This window comes from Argiope bruennichi, chromosome X2 (genome assembly GCF_947563725.1).
Source record: "Argiope bruennichi chromosome X2, qqArgBrue1.1, whole genome shotgun sequence".
NCBI lineage: Eukaryota > Metazoa > Arthropoda > Arachnida > Araneae > Araneidae > Argiope > Argiope bruennichi.
Window position 1 is genome coordinate 75418300 of NC_079163.1, and position 19742 is coordinate 75438041.

The window sequence follows — 19742 nt, forward strand, 5'->3', positions numbered from 1 at the left end:
CCATAAGCTAACTCACTTTCCTTCCGCATACCTTACCTACTGAAGAAATGTGACTGGTCATTGAATATTCTAAAAGTACTTTTAAAAAAGCTTTTGTGGAGCAGTTCTTACTTTCTTGCTTTGAATTTATCAAACAGTTATTTTATCTCTCATTCATTACGGTTTGTAGTATGTGGTTCACCATGGTCTCCCGTTTTATCCTGACTAGGTACTACCAATGCATTACTCTGCTTTAAAAATTTGCTCAGGAACTCGAAAGTGAAGAATCTTTGTTGTCTGTCGTCAGCTACCACTAAATTTACAGAGCTCAAAATTATCCGCCCAGTACTGTCTTCAAGGCTTTATCTATCCTGAAGCATCTTATATGTTCTATGACTGTTCATCTTCGGATATTTTATGTAGTCCACCCCTCACACATTCTTCCATTTTGTGAGAAACTGCGAATATTGCTTCATAATTCATGTGACTATTCAAACCTTTGATTTCTTTTCCTTTCGTCCCCAGGATATTTCTAAAATTTTTATATTTAAACCTCTTCTCTGGGTTATAAAAGCCGACAACGTCACTTATTATTTTCCAAAAACTTTGTAGTTCTCATCGCAGTTAATATTCGGCTTTTTTTTTGCCACTTTTTACAGTTAATTCGGAGTCAAATGGTTCTGTAAATTATAATACTACTTTTGATATGAGCATTCATAGTTATCATCTGCATAATTCTTTATCGGTTTTATCCTCTAAATTAGTGCCGATTTTATACACACTTCAATTTCATTCTCTACTAAACGCAAATTTTGTACTTACACTGAACTGAGTTCCTTGAACGCTCTTTTCCAGTTTCATAATTGAATGCACTTAAATTGTCATAGAAATCCTGGGTCTTTAAAAGAGATTACCAAATATGAACTCATACATTTTATTTATTTTTTTCATTCCCAGTCATGTCGGAATAGTTAAAAATGATTTGGCAGATAACGTTGCGAAAACAGCATCTTTATTTCTACAAGGAAAAATTCCATGTAGCAATGCAAAAATTCTTTTGCCCATCATCTGCATTCTCAATGACAAGAATCATGGTAAAACCAGTTCATGAATAAGCTTTATTTTATAAAGTCCCTTATTTCATTCTAGCCTTATCTTCCTGTACATGAGTTGGCTTCAAATTGACTAAACTCTGCATTATTCATACTCTTTTCATACATAAATATCTTTTATTCGGCGAATAAACTCCTACCCGCTGGATATACCAAGCTAATATAACCATTGTGTCAGTAGCGTAGCGATCGGGGGGGGGGGTATTTTTGCTGTAAATGCAATTGGAACTAAAGATCAATGCTTTATATCGTTATTTGAAATGAAATATCATGAAGGAGTGAAAAAATAATGCCATCTAGATCACTGGTAACGACTTGGTATCTTAATCACTGGTATCTTAATTTTCGTGTTCATCGCATGCTCTTTAATTCCATATGATTGGAATTGCTTGCTTGCCTCATTGCTTACATCATTGGAATTGCTTCGTTTTGAGGTGGGTGAACATCTTAACCAAAACTTTTTTTCTATAAAAACAATGCAATTTTACCATTTTATTTAAGATTTGAATTTGCTGAAATTTAAGTCGTATTATGGTATAATTTAGTACGAAAGTAGTATGCTATTTTGTCAGACAGAATTTCAGGCGAATTTTCGTTATATTCAAGCATTTTGCCATTTCTTGATGCAGTTATCTTAACTGTAAGATTAGCTAGGTTGGATACAGGCTAACGTTTTGAGGGGGGGGGGTCTATGAAAAGAACCAGATCGGTCTTGAATGAGGCGTTTGGGACTAAACTGTGCTTTTATGTGCTGTATGACTTTATTTTAAATACAAAATTAGGGATGATATTTTCAAAATTTAAGTAATTAATTTCGTCGGAAATAAAAGGAAATATTATTTCAAATGGTTACTTAAAGTTTCCATGGTTGGCAATCTACGACATTAAATTTAACCCAAACTTCGATCAAATAATCCTCTATATATAATATATGCAGAGTATATTGCGACTTTTTTTAATTTATATAACATATATCTCTCTTGTATAAACGCGTCATCTTGATTTGCTGTATGGAATACATTACGTCTAGTGTTTACAACAGTGACTTTACACGAGAGTCCTCGGCGGCAATTGACTGCTTATCAGTGAAAGTTTCTTAAAGAAGACGGGATATGCAAGGTCACAAAAAAGATGAATCGTAAAAATAAATCGGTATATTTCATTCTTTTACTTAACAAGTTCTAATATTATTATTTTTCTATCAAGCGTCATATATTTAAATAATATAGTTACGGAACTTTAATTCCACTACTAAGTCCGTAAAGTCAACGCACTCGCTTGTAGTGGGTGTATGGTGTTAAAACAGTCAGCAGGTCTCAGTAACAAATGACGACGACTTTTATTAAACGCGTAGACACTAATATAAAGACGACAAATATACAGTCGAGATGAACACAGACAACACACAGCAGCACACTACAACAAACAGTAGCCCACAAGTAGTAAGTGGTAGTAACATCAACCACAGCACACAAAGCGGCCGGACAGGATTCAGCAGAAGGAGGGAATATACGTAGCTTCACCCTACCGTCTCTCCAAGCGGCTGCAATTCTCCACTGTCTCCTCGCTTTAGCTGTATCCAACTGCCAGCTCACTACGACGCGGCTGGCTATTCCACACACGACTCGATGCCAGGACTCGCCACACAGCTCAGGACAATAAACGCCAGGACTCGGCACACAGCTCAGTTCAGCAATCGCTTGAGCCCCACACAAAGCTCGTTGCTTCGTTATCCTCTCGATACTTAACTACGGTTGACTCCGATTGATTGCAGCTTGAGGCTGCCGGCCTTTTATAGTTCCCGGGAGGCGGGCCGAGAAGGTTCTGGACCATTCAGGCGTATCTCGATCTCTATTGGCTCAGTTGCTTAAATTCTGGAAGTTTCCAATGTTATCTGTTTTATCGCCAAGCTCTAAAATCACTGACTCGGCACCTGAGCAGCCAATAGAACTGATCGTAAAACGGTCTTTCCAGTGATCGAACTAACCGTGATGGGAGACAACATTACAGATTTGTAACAATATATATTATCAAACAATCATTTCTTCCAGACAACAAAATATACTTACAGTTTGGGAAGGGTCCCTTGGCAGGGAAGGGCTCCCCTCCCTTCTATCCATTCCTGATGTCTGGCGCAAAATGGGCAACGCCGCTTTTGTATCATTAAATCTTAGAAATATAATCTAGTCTCGACTCGTCTTAATTTTTCATCATGCTTTTTTTCCCCTTAATAATCTGAACTTCTTTTTCCACTTTTCAATATTTTCGTTTTGGATTCTTATTCATTATAATAAATTTAAAGCTAACCTGAATTTAAAGTATAAATTTCGTTCCAAGTTGGGGAAAGAATTCGTAGAACGGAAGCTAAGAGTATCATAATTCACTGGCAAGTATTAATTGCTTTTTCATAAACAACCTTCCGGTCTTCAGTGAATTTTCATTTCTGTAAGAGTCGATGGAATAGTTTTTATAGGTTTATTTGAATTCTTTCTTATAACAAAATCACTGGTCGCCATTTGATTTCAATAGTATGCATAATTTTTATATAAAATTTTTGTCTGGTATTTAGAAATTTTATTCGGTAAATAAAAACTGTTTTTCTATTTAAAATGCAAAATCCCTTCACAGTTCGTAACGTTGTCATTTCCGCTATTTTTTATTAAAGTTCTAGACATTTGATGGTGTTTTTTAGAGTTCTAGTCATAATGTTGTGTCAAGTCTCTATGCCCATACATCTAGTCATTTTACAATGGAATGGGCATGAGACAACTGGTTAATTAATTTATTTTTTTAGTAAACCCTATTTTTTTTTGTTATATTTTCAGTTTGGAAAACCTGCTACATTAGTTCTTGAATATGAATTTGAACCATCTGATTGTGAAGATCTCTTTGGAATATCACAGAGTACATCTAGCAAGACGAATGCATTAAATAAAGTCCTGGAAGTTGCTCTGAATTACTTTATGGATACAAAAAATAAGCAGGTACATTGCATTGTATGCATTTGGTTTTTGTTTCATACATCCATAAGCTGTGCGAGTAGGTTGATTCCTGTTGAAAATATGTCTTAAAAATATTTAATCTCTTAGGATAAATTAAAACCTAATATATTTCATTTAAAAGGAATTATCCAATTTTTTCTACCTTTTCGTAATCCAGATATCGCATGTTTAGTATATAACCTGTGTAGATAATTTCAATCTGTATGACAGCTTAGCAGTCTAATAATATTTGTGCTGTCTTTAGGTTATAATAAGTTTCAGAGTTAGATTGATATCCGCTTTTGTTGTATCAAGAACAGGCTGATACTTACACTTGATTGCATCTAATACTTTTGTACCTGGCACAGCCGGCATCCGAGTCTTTTCCTAGGAGTGAAACCTAGTACTCGGTTGGTACTAGACGTGGAGACTGGAAGCTGTTACTGATATGAATATGACCCCGCATTGGGATTTGGCTTTTTAGGAAGAAATATTTATTACGATATGTTGGTGACAGATGGTTGAGAAGAGGAAAGGAAAAGCTTTGCTAATATAGTTAGTATGAAATGGTGGGGATTCTTCAGTGATATGTTCACAGTTACTGGGGGTAAAGGGCAGTAATGGCTGAGGATGATATATATATAGAGAGAAAAGTCAAAAGAAAGTAAACAGTCATGGTTGATATAGAAATTTTTTTTTTTTCAAATATATTATTGACTTATCATATAAAGTAGATATATACAATTGTTAACTTATTCATGTAGGATGTAACAGCTTGTATAAGTTTAATTAAATCAAAATGCAAAAAGAAATAATTCGACTAAAGCAGAAAAGCATCAGATTTCATGCGTCAAAAAAAGTAAGCAAAGAACACTGAAACCTTTAACTGTTTAGGCATAGCTGTGACAAGTTTTTTTTTGTTAGTTCGTGAGGGATTTTTTGTCATTTTTCTACGGCAATTTGTTTCAGCACTTCTCTATTAGAAATGCTTCATTGCCGAACATTTTTATTGATATATGGCCCTAAATTTTAAATGGAATATAGATCAGGTGACTTGGAAGATGGTCGAAAATCTTTGGTGTTATTTGGGATCGTTATCTTGTTGGAAGATCTAGCTTTGTGACAATCCCAAATTCACAACACTAGCTAGGGGCAACATTTGTAAAAAATAATATTTAAGTTGTCCATTTTGTTCATTATAGATTCAACAAACACTAAATTACAGATCCCTGCTGCTCCCATACACTCCCAGATCTTAATGAATACACCCCCATGTATAATTGTCTTAACTGAACACTTATAACTGAATTCTTCATTTTTTTGGTCTCCATATTTTTGCGAGCTTCTGTGTGCCAAATAATTCAGATTTTTTTTTATCACTAAATAAAATATTATTACAAAAATCTAAATCCTTATTTAGGTTCTTTTTCACAAACTGCAAATGTTTTTTCTGGCTCGATTTCGTGATGAATGATTTCTTACATGGAATCCCGCCATGTAACCCGTGTTCGTGAATAGTCCTTACAGTGCTTGTACTTACTGTCTTCGCTGATCTTTGTGAGGTTCTTTGAAATATTTAACAGCACTTGCAGCTGGATTAGATTTGATCACTCGTACTACTGCTCTCACTTCTGTATCAGTAAGTCGTCTTCGACTCCCTCTTCTCTGAAAATCTTTTAATCTGTTTGTATTTGGAATATTTGTCAAGAATTTTCTTGACTGTGCAAGACTACTTTCAACAATTTTTTCTATTTCATGTAAGGATTTACCATTTTCCTTTAAGTTTATTATAAATTTTCTCGTTTCTAGTTCTATTTGTTTCCTCATCACAAAATCTCCCAAATTTTTCTAGAAATTTGCATAAATTGAGTCAAAATATATGACTTTAACTTATATCAAGATCCTCTAAGAAAAAAATGTTAATATCTATAAAATTAAAGTATTTGAAGGAGAAAAAGTTATAAGTGCTTACTTTTTTTTTTATGCATAAAGTTTGATGTTGTTAGGTTCAAGTTGAGGGTTGTTTTTTTTTTTTTTTTTGTATTTTATTTTAATTGAATGTTTATAAGTTATTCGATTCCGCTTAAATAAGTTAATAATTGTATATATCTATTTTATATTATAAGTCAATAATATATTTGTAATAACACATTTTCTAAATCAATCATGGGTATTTACTTTCTTTTGACTCTCACTGTGTGTATATATATATATATATCCTCATCCAAGCCTGCTCATAGCTTCACCGAGGTTAGGCGGTGAACTAGGCTCTATTGACTTAATACTTTGCATTAAATTGATATAGTATCACTCAGTTCATAAAATGAAATCAAGGAGATTACCAATCCCAATCAATAGAGCCCAACAATTGATACCGAGTACCTGATACTTTCAATCTGTATCACTTTTATGTAACTGTCACATTTGTATGCCTGATACAAATTATCAAACTGATATAGTATCACCCAACCGTAATAGATTTATTCTTCAAGTGTTAGTTGAGATTAATTTGAATAATTTCTTTAGTTTTTAATTTCATTTTTACTTCTATTCTTGTAAACGGTTATAATGATATTTTAGCTTCCTATGTGGAGGGGGAAAGAAGTTCTTCAGCTCTATAACATAGCATAGCAATTGCTTTTTGATGAGTAAAGTAATAAATCATGTATTTCTCAAATAAAGTTCACTTAAATTGTTGTTGCCCTGATTATTTTTTTTAAATAGAGGGAAATAAATATGAAGGTTTCTTTCTTTAGAAATTTGAAAATTTCCTACAGAAAAATTTTCTTATAAATGCAACATCTCGCGAACTTTTTTGTTTGACATATTTTTATGCATTTAATACTAAATATTATTTCATCACAGAATTTTAATTGCTCAAAAAATATTTTTTTAACTATGCTAAATAAAAGTTGCAAGTTTTTTTTATGCCTAATGAAATAATTTTAATATAATTCTGAATTTAAAATGCTTCTATTCGTTTTTTGTTAAGCTTAATGTTTTAAAATTTTTGCTGCTATTTCATTGCTTTATTTCTTCAAATATTTTGATTATTGGATTATACTGAATGTATATTGATCCTGTTAGGTTATTCTGCTTTCAACTTGTAAACTATTGTTTAAATTTTCTGCGAGGAAATTAATGCACACTATGTTAATAAAATGAAATGTGTATTTTGTGGATATACATTATTATAATTTACATATGTATTGTTTTCTTTTGTTTTATGTATTCATTTTCATGTCATTCCATCTTTAATTTATATTAATGCATATTGATTGTGTTTAATTTAAGATTCATGTGTTATTTTATCTATTTTAATTTCAGTTACTTGCGAAACAAAAGGGATCTTCCAAATCTACAAAAGTGAAAACATGCAGTGCAACAGAAAAATCAACTAAAGATGCCTTGCCATTTTTGGATTCTAGCTCAGATGCGAATCATTCAACTAAAGGAACTGTTGTTCCAAAAGACATTATTTCCACAAAAACTCCTATAAATATTTCTGATAGTACTGTTTCTTCTGTTGACAAGCATGTATTTGCAATGCCTGTTGGAACAGCTCCTCGAAATGTAAAGCCTGCTGATCAAACCTCATTAAAAGAAGAAATAGGGGTATGGATTATAATAGTATTGACTTTCGCCTCTTATGATCTTTCATCTTTTAACGTAACCGAAACATTTTTAAATGTTATTAATTGCCTTATTGCCTTTGAAATGAGACTGCAGAATTTAAAGAATGAGCTGCAGAATTTATCTTGTGATAGAAGAACAATTAAAATCAACCCTATAAGCAACTAAGATTTTTTTCTTTTTATATTTGAGTGCAGCCCAAAATAGATAATTCATATTTATTTCTATGTTTGCTTTACATTTCACGTGTAAGATATTTTTATAATTGATAAATATTTCCAATATTTGTAGAAATATAAGAAAACATAGTTTAAAACTTGGTTAAGCTTGGCTTAAATATATATTTTAACAGCTCAAACCTGAGAATTCATTTTATTCTTAAAGTAAAAACTTGCATGAAATTATTCAAATAAAATACAAAGAACATTTGAATTTGTTAAAAATGTGTCATAATGAAAATATAAAGCCATCTTTTGTTATATCATGAAAGTACTTCAAACTGGCTCTTCAGAAATGCGTTTCCTTTCATTCTAATGATAATCTTATAGAGTATCTCTAAAGTATTTTCATGAACTTAACTTTATTTTCATTTACGTCTTCACACCATGAGGAACATATAAAATTTTGTTTCTAAATAAAATTACTTGTTTATGTAACACCATGACCAACAAACACAAAAAAAGTCAATAAAGGTTTTTACATAATACTAAGAAAAGTAAATTTAATTATAAATATGGAAAAATTAGGAATTTTCTTCCACCTATTTTTTTATGGCATGGGGCTCCGAGAAATGCTGCTGGGATTAATATTTAAGAAGCAATGAGATATGGAATACAAATCTTAGTTTACCATTTAATATTTTTATAGAAAGATTGCATGTTTATTATTTTTTGTGTTTCTCAATGTAGAAACTTTTGCCTGGTACCCGCAGAGGTTGTAGAGTTCGTCGAAAGCCACTTGTTGTCCAGAGACCTTTATTGCCTCGAGAAGGCATGCCAAGGCCCATGACTGTAGTTCATTTTGTGCCTTCCATTTCATCATTAACTACTGTCATACCTACGAATTGTGCGCAGCCTGAAAACAAAATTAATATACCTCCTCCTAAAAAAGTTGTACAAATTCTTCAACCAGGTAAATGCCAAATAGTCTTATGAAATTTTACAAATAAAATAAAGATGGTTTCAACAATTTTAGCTCCAGGTATTTCTAAGATTCATAGCTTTTTCTTCCTTGTGTTTACATAATGCTGTGCAACATGACAAAATTCCGAACCAGTATATTAAAATAATGTTATTAAACTTTAATATGAATTGTATTTTTCGAACTTTTTAACCTTTTATTTTTTTTATTCCTTTTGAATTGGAATTTTGCAATCAACTTTTGTATTGAAGTTTAATTTTGTATTTTGGCAATTTATTTATTATTTTATTCAAATAGCTTGATATAATTTGTAATGCTCTTTCTTCCATTTATAATATTACGGATGTTTAATTCGATAGTTGCTTTAAAATAGTTTCAAATTTGAATGTAACTACATTTCGCTAAATAAAATTGAAGGACATTTTAAAGGTTTGAATATGTTCAGCATCACTTGCTGATTTCCGGTTTTTATTATTATTATTTAATATATATTGAGTTTTCTTATGCACTTAAAATTGCTTTCACACGTTTCAAGAGATAGTGTTTGAAACTTCATCCTCTAATTTTAAAAAAATACCTTGCAAAATAGTTTTGATTTTATATTTTCATATTATTTTTTAATGTTTGCTATCAAAAAAGTTATTCCAATTCAATTTATATGCATTCAGAATTTGCCCTTCTGCTCAAGTACACTGTATTTTTTTTTTTAAGTAAATGTAGAAAAACAAAATTAAGTAATAATTTTTCAGTAAATACTACGATTTTTTCTAAATGCGTAACTGATTGCCGTGGGTTTTAAATATTTCTTCTGAAATGTTTGTTTGAAAATTTCACTTTTTTCGAAGAACATTTCTCGCTGTTATAAGTTGTTCCTCTCTAAGATGTATTCTAATCATGGTCTGTGTTTATTATCCTTTTTTTTTTTCCAATTTGTTCTGCTAAAAGTTTTTTAAATTGCTTATCATGAAAAGTATGTATTACTTAATTCAAGAAATTAAGTGAACTATAAATAAAGTAAAACACAATTGAAAACAGTATCAAATCAGTTTTTATGACACTTATTTAATGTTTGTTCTTTTTATGAGATATTTTCAGATAAAAGTAAGCAGAATTATTCTTTGCATCCCTATCCCAAATAAAATCTTTTACTCTGAGGGGAGTGAAGCTAAAAGTCATTTTCTTTTTAAATCGCTTAACATAATTGTATCTGAAAACAGTTCAGTTCTTTCTTTGTATTATGAATTATAGATAAATTATTGGATTAGTTCTTAAAATGTTTGTTATTCAATACTCATATCGATTTTTCTTCTTGAAAATTAACAGCGGGGCTTAAACAATATCGTTTGGCCAATTACTGAAAAACCTATCCTGCAATGTCAATGTATTGAATATCCAATGTGTTAAAATGCAATATTTTTGTAAATATACCTTGATAATTTTTATTTTATATTGTTTTAATATAACTAACTCTTTTTATCTTTTTAATGCATATGCAAAACTAATCTTTTATTGTTTTTAGGTGCTCCTATTGATATGCATCCCATTCAAGTTCCTATAGTCAAACAAGTGCATACAGATTCTGGTCAGAATTTGGTTTTTCAGCAGAGCCCCATTCAAGCTTCCCGTGTTATTGTAAATTCCACTGTTGGAAATTCAATTCAGATAATTAGTGATTCAAAAATATCATTAGGTACTGTTAGTACACCGAATGTCACAAGCTCTTCCATTCAACCCATTAAAGAGAATCAGCCCAGCATAGAAAATAATTCTTTAATATCTGAAATTGAGTTGCCATCACCTCCAAGTTTAGATGTAAGAATTTTATTTTTTTATATTCGTTAAATTTATTTTTTATTAATATTTTTCTGCTATATCTGTCATTATAGTTAAAATACAATTTCGCTAGTCTCTCTCTCTCTCTCTCTCTCTCTCTCTCTCTCTATATATATATATATATATATATATATATATATATATATATATATATATATATATATATATATATATATAATCTAGTTATAATATAATTAGTGGCATGCCAGTTCTGTCGTTCATTTTAGCTGTAGTCACTAGACTGCATCCGAATTACAAAGCTTTCATTGCCTTTATCATGTGATGCGTTAATAGCAATGCTTCTTTATTAACATTATTTAATTGAAATGCTGTTTTCTTATTAGTTGTAGATTGGTGCATGATGCAATAAAATATATTTTAAGTAATTATTTACTTACATGTGGGATTACGTTACAGAGAATCATTTGATATTCCAACTCCATTCACTTTGATCTCCATTATTTTTAGTTTCCGTCCATTAATTATATTTGCTCCAGGATTAACCCTTATCGTGGCAAGATTGCTTTTTTGAAGAAAAGCAAAAAAAATGTATATAGGTAGCTTCTTTACGCTATAGAAAACATCAAAAAATAAATAAAAAATCGTGATAAATAAAAAAAAGAAAAGAAATTTTATAGTGGATATTTTTATAAAGTTGTAGGTATGGTATACTATACAAAATGAACATAAGGGTTAATCATGTTATGTTTTCATTTATATTTGTTGTTGACACTGTATTGAAGTTTTCAGAGGGATAGGCTATTTTAGGTGACATTCTCTTTGTTTGGTCAGTTTCTGGCTTACTATGCCCGACCCAAATTAGTGTAATGCACTTTTTAAATAGGTAATACACAGTGTTTTGACCTGAGGAATAAGCAAACTTACCAGAAAGTTGGATGCATTTCATAAGCGAAACTCATTTTGTTTTGATATTAAATAAAGCTAATATAATAGAGATTGTATTAAGAAAATAGTGTGATGGTAGTTTGAAAATGAAAATTTGTAGATTTCAATTTCATTAAGAAATTTCACATCAGAGTATATATTTTTCGAAGTTTATTTTGTTTATTTATTATACTAAATTGTATTAAACTACTGGTTTCCTTGAAATTTTGAAAAAAATGAATTAAATTTGTTAAAATGATATGGATATTTAATCACTCCAGAATTTTACTCTAGCTTTAGAGTAAATTGTGTATATATATATTAAACTATAGAGTAAGTGTGTGTTAGAGTAAACTGTATATATAAAATATTGTATTTTGTTGAAAGAAACCTAAAGTATATATACTGTTAGATTTGATCAATATGAATAAATTATAAATAAAGCATTATTTATAAGTGCAATATTAAAAATGTAGTATCAGTGAAAAAGAAATTCAAAATGTTGTACAATACTAGTTGAATTGTTATTATATAAATTCAGAAACTTACTAATTTGCATCCATAAACATTTTTAGCTAATGTTTTGTGACATTGATTAAGTTGCACTTTTTTTTCTAAATGTGAATAAGATTATATAATATTGATTCCTTCATGCTGGTAAGAGAATAGTTCATCATTTGATTTTGTAAAATGAAAATTGTATCAAACTATTGCTATATAAATTCGTAAAAATTTGGAAATGTATTTGTAAATTACAGAAAATCAGTTTATTTCTTAACTAAACATTGCATTGTTGTTTTTCCTGTGTCTATAAATAATGCACATGGTAAAAAAGTAGCATACTATACTATTTTTGTGGGGTTTTTTTAGTTAAGTTTTTGTGTTTATACTGGAAAGAAATCCTGTTATATAATATGTGGTACTCATTATTTAAAATGCTATATCATGATCTTTCTTTCAAGACTCAATTTTGTATTGACATAAGGAGAGGAAGATATCTTAACTGCACTTAAATGTCAGATGACATAGATATTTTGTTGAATTTTGTATCTAGAACTTTTCCTTAATCCTAATAGACTGAAGTTGTGGTTAATAAACTATGTTTTTCATAGGCATTGAATCTGGGTATTTTGAACGAATCTCAAAATAGCACCATTACACCAGATGACACATTTGTTACCATGCAACAAATGGCCATGTTAGATACATCGAATAGCACATTATCAAACATCACTCCTACCGTAGGATCATCGTTTTTAGAAGGTAAATATAGCTATTTTGTAATAATTTTAATCATGCGAACTTGTGTGCTGGAAATTTTCTTAGGTCCACTTAATAGTGGTTCAATTGGCTATTTGTTAATTTATTAAACTATTGAATATTTATTATAGGTTGAATCTTCCTTATCACTATTTTATTTCTTCTACGAACTTAAATTTTCTGCAGTGTATTTAATGAATGATTCCCTTTTCAAAATACCACTTTTCTAAAATATCTATTATTATATTATATATCTTATTTAATTATGCCTATTCAAGAATTAGAAGTTTGTAAATATGTGTATTGAGAAGGGAAATTTGCTTTCTTTTGAAAAGTTTTGTAATTTTTTTAAAGAGGTTTTTAAAACAGTTGAACTCCATCAATTATCTGTAAATCGGAGATAAATGCGAAGACATTCTTATATTCCTAAAACATAATATTTAATAATTAATTGTATGCATGTTTATTGAAATTCAAATGTATATGCTTATAAATATTTAAATAAGTTTCCGTCTTATATATTTTAAAACTATTATTGCTATGTATGTTAATAATTCTTGAGTCCTTTTCCGAATAAATGCATACTATTGTTAGAAAGTTTTCTTTATGATGTACCAATTTATTTTTCTTGTCAATATCCACTTAAAATTCTTCATACTTTTATTACTTGGAAAGTATATACAGTTGTTTTACTAAGATGAATAAATTATTTACTTTGCATAAAATGTTATGTTATTAATCTGGTCTTTGTTGAAATGATTTTTAAATATTTTTTTCATGGGTATTTAGTTTATGTAGGGAATCAATCCCACCTATTTATTTTAAAAATCATTTTGAAAATTTTCCACTTTATATTTTTACTTTCACATTTTTTTATACTTTTAACTTTTATATAAGGTCTAATTAATTTTGAATATTGAGAAATTCCAAAGTTTAATAAGAGTCAATGATATTTGAAATTTTATAGAACAAACCAAATTTTATTACCTATGCCAAACATTAGGTATTTTATAAAAACTTAATGAATGAAATACACAGAATCAAGTTTTAAAAATTATAAAATTGCTGGTAATTATTTTTTTCTCAGAAAATTCAAAAACTATAATATATTGTGTAATAAAAAAAGATTCTTACAAAAAGCAATTTAGTGAAATGAAGCCAATATCAGAGGCGGCGATAGCAGGGGGGGGGGGGCAATTGCCCCCTGTGGGCAGCCTTTTGCCCCCCCCCCCCCGTCGGCGAGAGATTGCGAGTTTTGTCGGGGAAAAGTCTTCACCACTTCAGGATGATTGTAGAGAGTTGCGCATCATCAGACATGATTATTTAAAAACCATCTTAAAGTTAATATATTGTAAACTTTCCAAATATCCAAGTAATGGTTAAAGCGATTTAACTATTTTGGCAAAATAATCGACAGGGTGCCAGGTCAATAAGAAGACGTATTTTGCAAACAATTTTTGATAAACCGACTAAGAATTGAATGCAGTTGAGACCTTAAGTTCGCAGATTTTCAGGCATCTGATTCAAATATCGTTCATTCAGCTTATAATTTGCACTACTTTCGGAAATACAACCGACAAGGTAATAAGTGAATTAGATATTGACAGGGTTATAGGCGCATTTTGCGGACAATTTTTGGTCTGTCGACTATGAACTCAATGTGGCGATTGTTGATGTAAGTCTGCAGACTTTCAAATATTTGATTAAAATGCCGTTCAACGAGCTTATAATTTGTCCTACAAAGTGAAAAAGACATTTGCATTCCGCTGACAATTTTTGGACGGCCGACTATGAATTAAATGTAATGAATGTTGAGCACTATATCCACATACTCTCAGACATCTGAATCAAATGTCGTTCATCAAACTTTTAATTTGTACTATTTTTGGCAATATAACCGACAAGGCGACATGTGAACAATATATCACATTTTACCAAACATTTTTAATCGATCGACTAAGAATGCAATGCGAGGGATGTCGACGATGTTAAGTCCGCAAATATTCAGATTTAAATGCCGTTCATTCAATTTATAATTTGTACTATATTTAGTAGAATAATCAATAAACTGGCAAGTGAATAAGTTATCGCATTTTTTTCTACTAATTTTTATCTTTCGGCTAAGATGTTATCATAGGTTATGAAGAAAAAAATTGTTTTCATCGAGTAGTCTGATTACCTGCCAGTGGAATTATAAGGGAAATTAAAGTTTTTATATTACACATGAATACGGCGATAGAGTTGGTTTCGCTGACTCATCATTCAAATTCAAGCTCTAAAATAAATTTTCATCGTTTTCATCTAATTGTTACTTGCTCGGTTACGAACTAGTGATTTTTTTTAATCTATTTCACTATGAAAATTGTCTGACAAAAATCTAGTTAATGGTTAAATTAAATTTCATAAAGCACTCTTTTCTTTCGCACTCTTGTGCATATGCATGTTAAGAAGAGTTACTTAACTGTAGCCAAATTATGTGAATTCAGTATAAATTCCTGGAATAAGTAAATTGCTTAAGTGAAAATTAAGTTAATTTAGCAGTAAAATATCTGTTTAATGCAGACTAATTTATCAGGCAGCAATTATTACAGTAAGGAAATAAAACCGACCACAATTGACGGCAAGAATAAATAAATATATGTGGTATGATAGCTTTTTAGCTACACTAAAAAATTTATTCAATTGTGCATTAAATTTGTTAAATAAATTACTACCTAAATTCTTCAGCTTTTGCATTCAGTATTATAACTATATAAATGGGGAGCGTATCTTTAAATTTTTTTTCCAATTTCGTGGCAAAGACTATATAATTACATGTTCTTCTAAATTTTGAATAGACTTTGGATAAGGATGTCTTGATAAAAAGATGATTAAAATAGTCATTCATAGAATATTTATATATAACATATTAACCTCTTGATATACGAATTTACTTAATTTAATTAAATGGCACGTCGTTTTTGGACAATTATTATTATTTTAATCCCTAGAATAATAGAAAGGTATTTGAAGTAATATTGGATTTTCAAGTAATTTGTACATTTTAAATTACTTAATACTTTCATTTAATTGCTGATTTAAAATTAAAAATTTAGCAATTCTATACGCGGGTCAGACTTGTCATTGTATATGAAGGGATTAAGAAAAATCAACACATGTAACTGAAGCGATAAAAATAACTTTTTGAGAGGCTTTTGGGCTCACTAGCAGAACTTCGTTGGAAAAAAGTACTTAACCATAAGAACGCATGACTAAATTGCGCTTGCCCCCCTGTCGGAGTTGCCTTGCCCCCTCGTCGACAAATCTCTGCCTTCACCTCTGCTTAAATTGTTTTATCCATGATCTTTTCTTTAAAATTTATGTGAAATTGTAATTATTGCACTCCAGAATATCTTTTAATTCATTTTGCATTTTGTCAAAGCTTGCACACTTCATGTAAAAATACTTTTAAATAAAATGGTTTAAATTGTTTTATTCATGACCATTTCTTTTAAGATTTATGAGAGAAATTATATAGATATTGAAATCCAGAATACCTTTTGATTTGAGTTTTTCTTCTTCTGAGAGCTTGCATACCTCATGCAAACATGTTTTTAAATAAAATTGTTAAATTATCTTATGCATGCTCATTTTTATTTTTAAAAAAGGAGAGAAAATATATATTAGTTCTCCAGAAAATTCTTAAATTAGAGTTGTATAGCTACTGTTAAATATTGCACTTTATAGATATTTCGTAATATAATTGTAGAAAAAAATTTTAAAAATCTGATTGGAATGTTAAGAAGTATTATAAAGATAAAAATACTTTATATTTAATTGAACCAGTATTTTATAACAGCCAAACAATGTGTTTACTATAGAGAAAGCATGAAACTACATCACTTTTCCCGTTGGGCCGTTGAGATTGGCAGACTTCTTTGGATGACTCGCTCCAGTCGTTTAGAGGCTTTGTACTTTAGGAGGTGTTGAGTCATAGCTTCCAAAAAATGAAACAATAACATTCATGTTTGTGTAACATGGAAAGTCACTCCTTTTTTCTCTTCCCTTTTTTTTGTGAATAGCTCATTCCAGTTTCCATTTGCGAGACAGTTGTTCTTTTTCCATGAGATTTCCGAATTGCGGCTAATGAGCATGAGTGAAATTTCCATGAAAGAATAGAATATATTTCTCGGGGGCGAATAGCAACATTCAAGGTGCTGAAGTAACGTGGCAGTATTTAGTGTACCATACTTGAATTTATTCAATGGTTTGTTTATTATTTGAGAAATTGTGAGTTCATTCAAAGCAGATTAAAGAATTTTTTTAAAAAACAATGAGGTGCTCAAAATCCGTGTTTAGTATGAATGGGATGAATAAAAAATAAAAAAAATTCTTATTTTGCTGAATGGCTTTGATAAGTTCTGCAAAATTCTTTTGTTGCGTACTGCTCGCATTCCAAGAAGATAATAAGCCTAATTAATATGGGAAAACAGTCATTTACTAGGCATGTCAAGACAATAAACGTACAAGACTGCTTGCCAGTTTAAAAAAGTCATCATTGATGTTATATTTAGTATCTAAAAAGAATACAGGAAAAGATGACATGTAAAATCCGAAAACGTCAAATTTAATTCTCAAAATAAACCGATTTTGAACTTGTTAGTTCAAGAATAGTAATTTAAAGCTGAATTTTTGGGGCATTCAAACTTGTTGCGTCACATTCGTCATTTAATGCATTCAATGAGCGGAAGTATTTTCACATATGTTTACTGGAAGTGAAAAAGCTGAAAAAAAATAATAAATGTGCATTAGACCGTCCATAAATGTCGTCCCTTACTTGTTAGGGATTAGGTTCATTAGCTCCATGAAACTAATGACTGCAAAATCTACAGAAATTGATGCCCAAATATTTGAATTGGCGAAAATGAATAAATAAAACAATTAATCTTGCTTTGTAATGTTTTTTGTTAAATAATCATTAAATGATTTGCATCATGATAACAATGTTCAGTGTTTTATTTCACCCGAGTCCTTAATTTTGTGTTACCTGCAGTTAAAGAGCATGAGAGGTAATATATCCCCCTTAATATATAAATTTTGCCTTGCTAAATTCTAGATAAGAAATAAAGATAAAATTATTTTTTTCTATGTCTAAATATAAACGTTGCAATATGCTATTTCGAATAATATTAAATTGTTGCTTCCTTTTCTTGCTTTTTCTATTCCTTAAAACCATATTCCATTATAACTATCACATGAGTGCTGTTCTCGTATTTCTTCGTATCATGAATATATGTACAGGGAATTTTTTTGTAGACCCTGGAAGATATACCCTTTAGGAATTGATAAATTTGTAAGTCCAGTGTCAGTTGATGTTTTATGAAATGGAGTTGTTGCAAATAGTTCACTACTGAATTTCAGTGAGTTAATATATAGAATCATTTCTATCTTTCAGAAGAGTCCATTTCTGTTTTAGATGTTTGAAAGTGATTGACGATTTAATTTCATTTTTCCTATTTTATTTTTAAAGCTTTTCTTTCATTCCAGAATTTGGTATTTCTAATAAAAGTAAATTGTATGATCCATCTCCAAACCCAACAAATTTTGGTGAGGATCAGCTTTCTACATTAAAGCGAAACACTCCACCAGGTAGCCCTAACCATCAGCCTTTCAGAGTAAATTCGCCTGAAATTCAGTGGTTCAATGGTGAAGTGAGTAAATTTTTTCTTTTCATAGAGAGGATTTATTTCTTTTTTTTTTTTCTGTTTCTTGTATTACATTTTGATTCGTCTTATTTTGAAACATCTCAAATGGTAATAAAAATGCATATCCTTTTTAAACATTTGTTTCTTAAATTCTTTAGTTTTATGTAGCGTTATTTTTATCTTATATCAAAGAAAATATTTCAGTTCATTTTGTTAATATTTTGATAACGTACATTATGTGTGAAGATCTCTTTCCTAAAATAATTTATCATTTCTTTAGTGTCTTTTAATTGGTTTGTACTAAACAGTAATTTCTTTTCTCTTTACAGAGATGTTTAATAACAAAATCTATATATATTATCAATTTAGTTCATGGAATAAATTTCAATTTAGTTTATGAGATCTATCTGAATAATGGTTAAAGTCATGAAAGAGATTCGTTTTATTGTAATTTTTTTTTTGTTAGATTAAATATAATCAAAGCTAAATGGTAAACTAATTTGAGAAGTAAATTTTGCCTGTTTTTCGTTATTTTAAATATCAACATAATATTTAGATAATATGAAAAACTAAGCACGCCTTCAAAAGAAAAGGAAAGCAAGGTCAAATCCCTTAGTGCTGGGGTGGAAGCATTGGTGTGAGATACGAAAAGTATATTTTTCTTATTTTAAAGAGTATATTATTTTTATCCGTGGTAGATGAGCCTTTTTTTTCCCCCATTAATTTTCTCAAACTATAAAACTTGCACATTCTCATTATATTATTTATTCCAAATTATAAGTGAAAATGAAATATTTCTTTTGGGGCCACACATGCCTGAGGTCCAACTCAGGTTTCTTCTCCGTTGAAATTACAACTATAAATTAAATCAGATCTGAGGAAATTAATAAGAAAGTTAACATTACTTCTCTATGACTGCTCATTCATTTTATATCTATAATGAAACTTTTAATGTAAATACTGACTTACCTTCCAAAAAATTACTATGAAGCATTATGCCTTTTGTTCTCAGCCCACTTATGAAATAAGCACCACTGTGCTCTTAAAAATTTCAGAATTTTTTTCTCGTTTTAACTCGACTAGATTTTATGAAATTTACTCAATTTTATTTATTTAATATTAACAGAAAATCATTCAATTTCACTTAATCACACGTCCAATAAATAGTTCACGATCAAACAACAAATCATTGGTAGAACTTACGAAGATCGGATTTTACTTTATCATATATTTTG

General features: G+C 29.9%; 1 protein-coding gene across 2 annotated transcripts in view; it reads left to right on the forward strand.

Moving 5' to 3' along the window:
* The window catches only part of LOC129960142 (protein cramped-like), a 111193-nt gene that overhangs the window by 78384 nt on the left and 13067 nt on the right, over positions 1-19742 (forward strand). For both annotated transcript variants that reach the window (XM_056073318.1, XM_056073319.1), the window contains exons 11-16: positions 3917-4075; positions 7400-7687; positions 8614-8836; positions 10365-10657; positions 12676-12826; positions 18350-18513. In XM_056073318.1, coding sequence (XP_055929293.1) covers positions 3917-4075; positions 7400-7687; positions 8614-8836; positions 10365-10657; positions 12676-12826; positions 18350-18513 — 1278 coding nt within the window. The remainder of the gene's footprint in view (positions 1-3916; positions 4076-7399; positions 7688-8613; positions 8837-10364; positions 10658-12675; positions 12827-18349; positions 18514-19742) is intronic.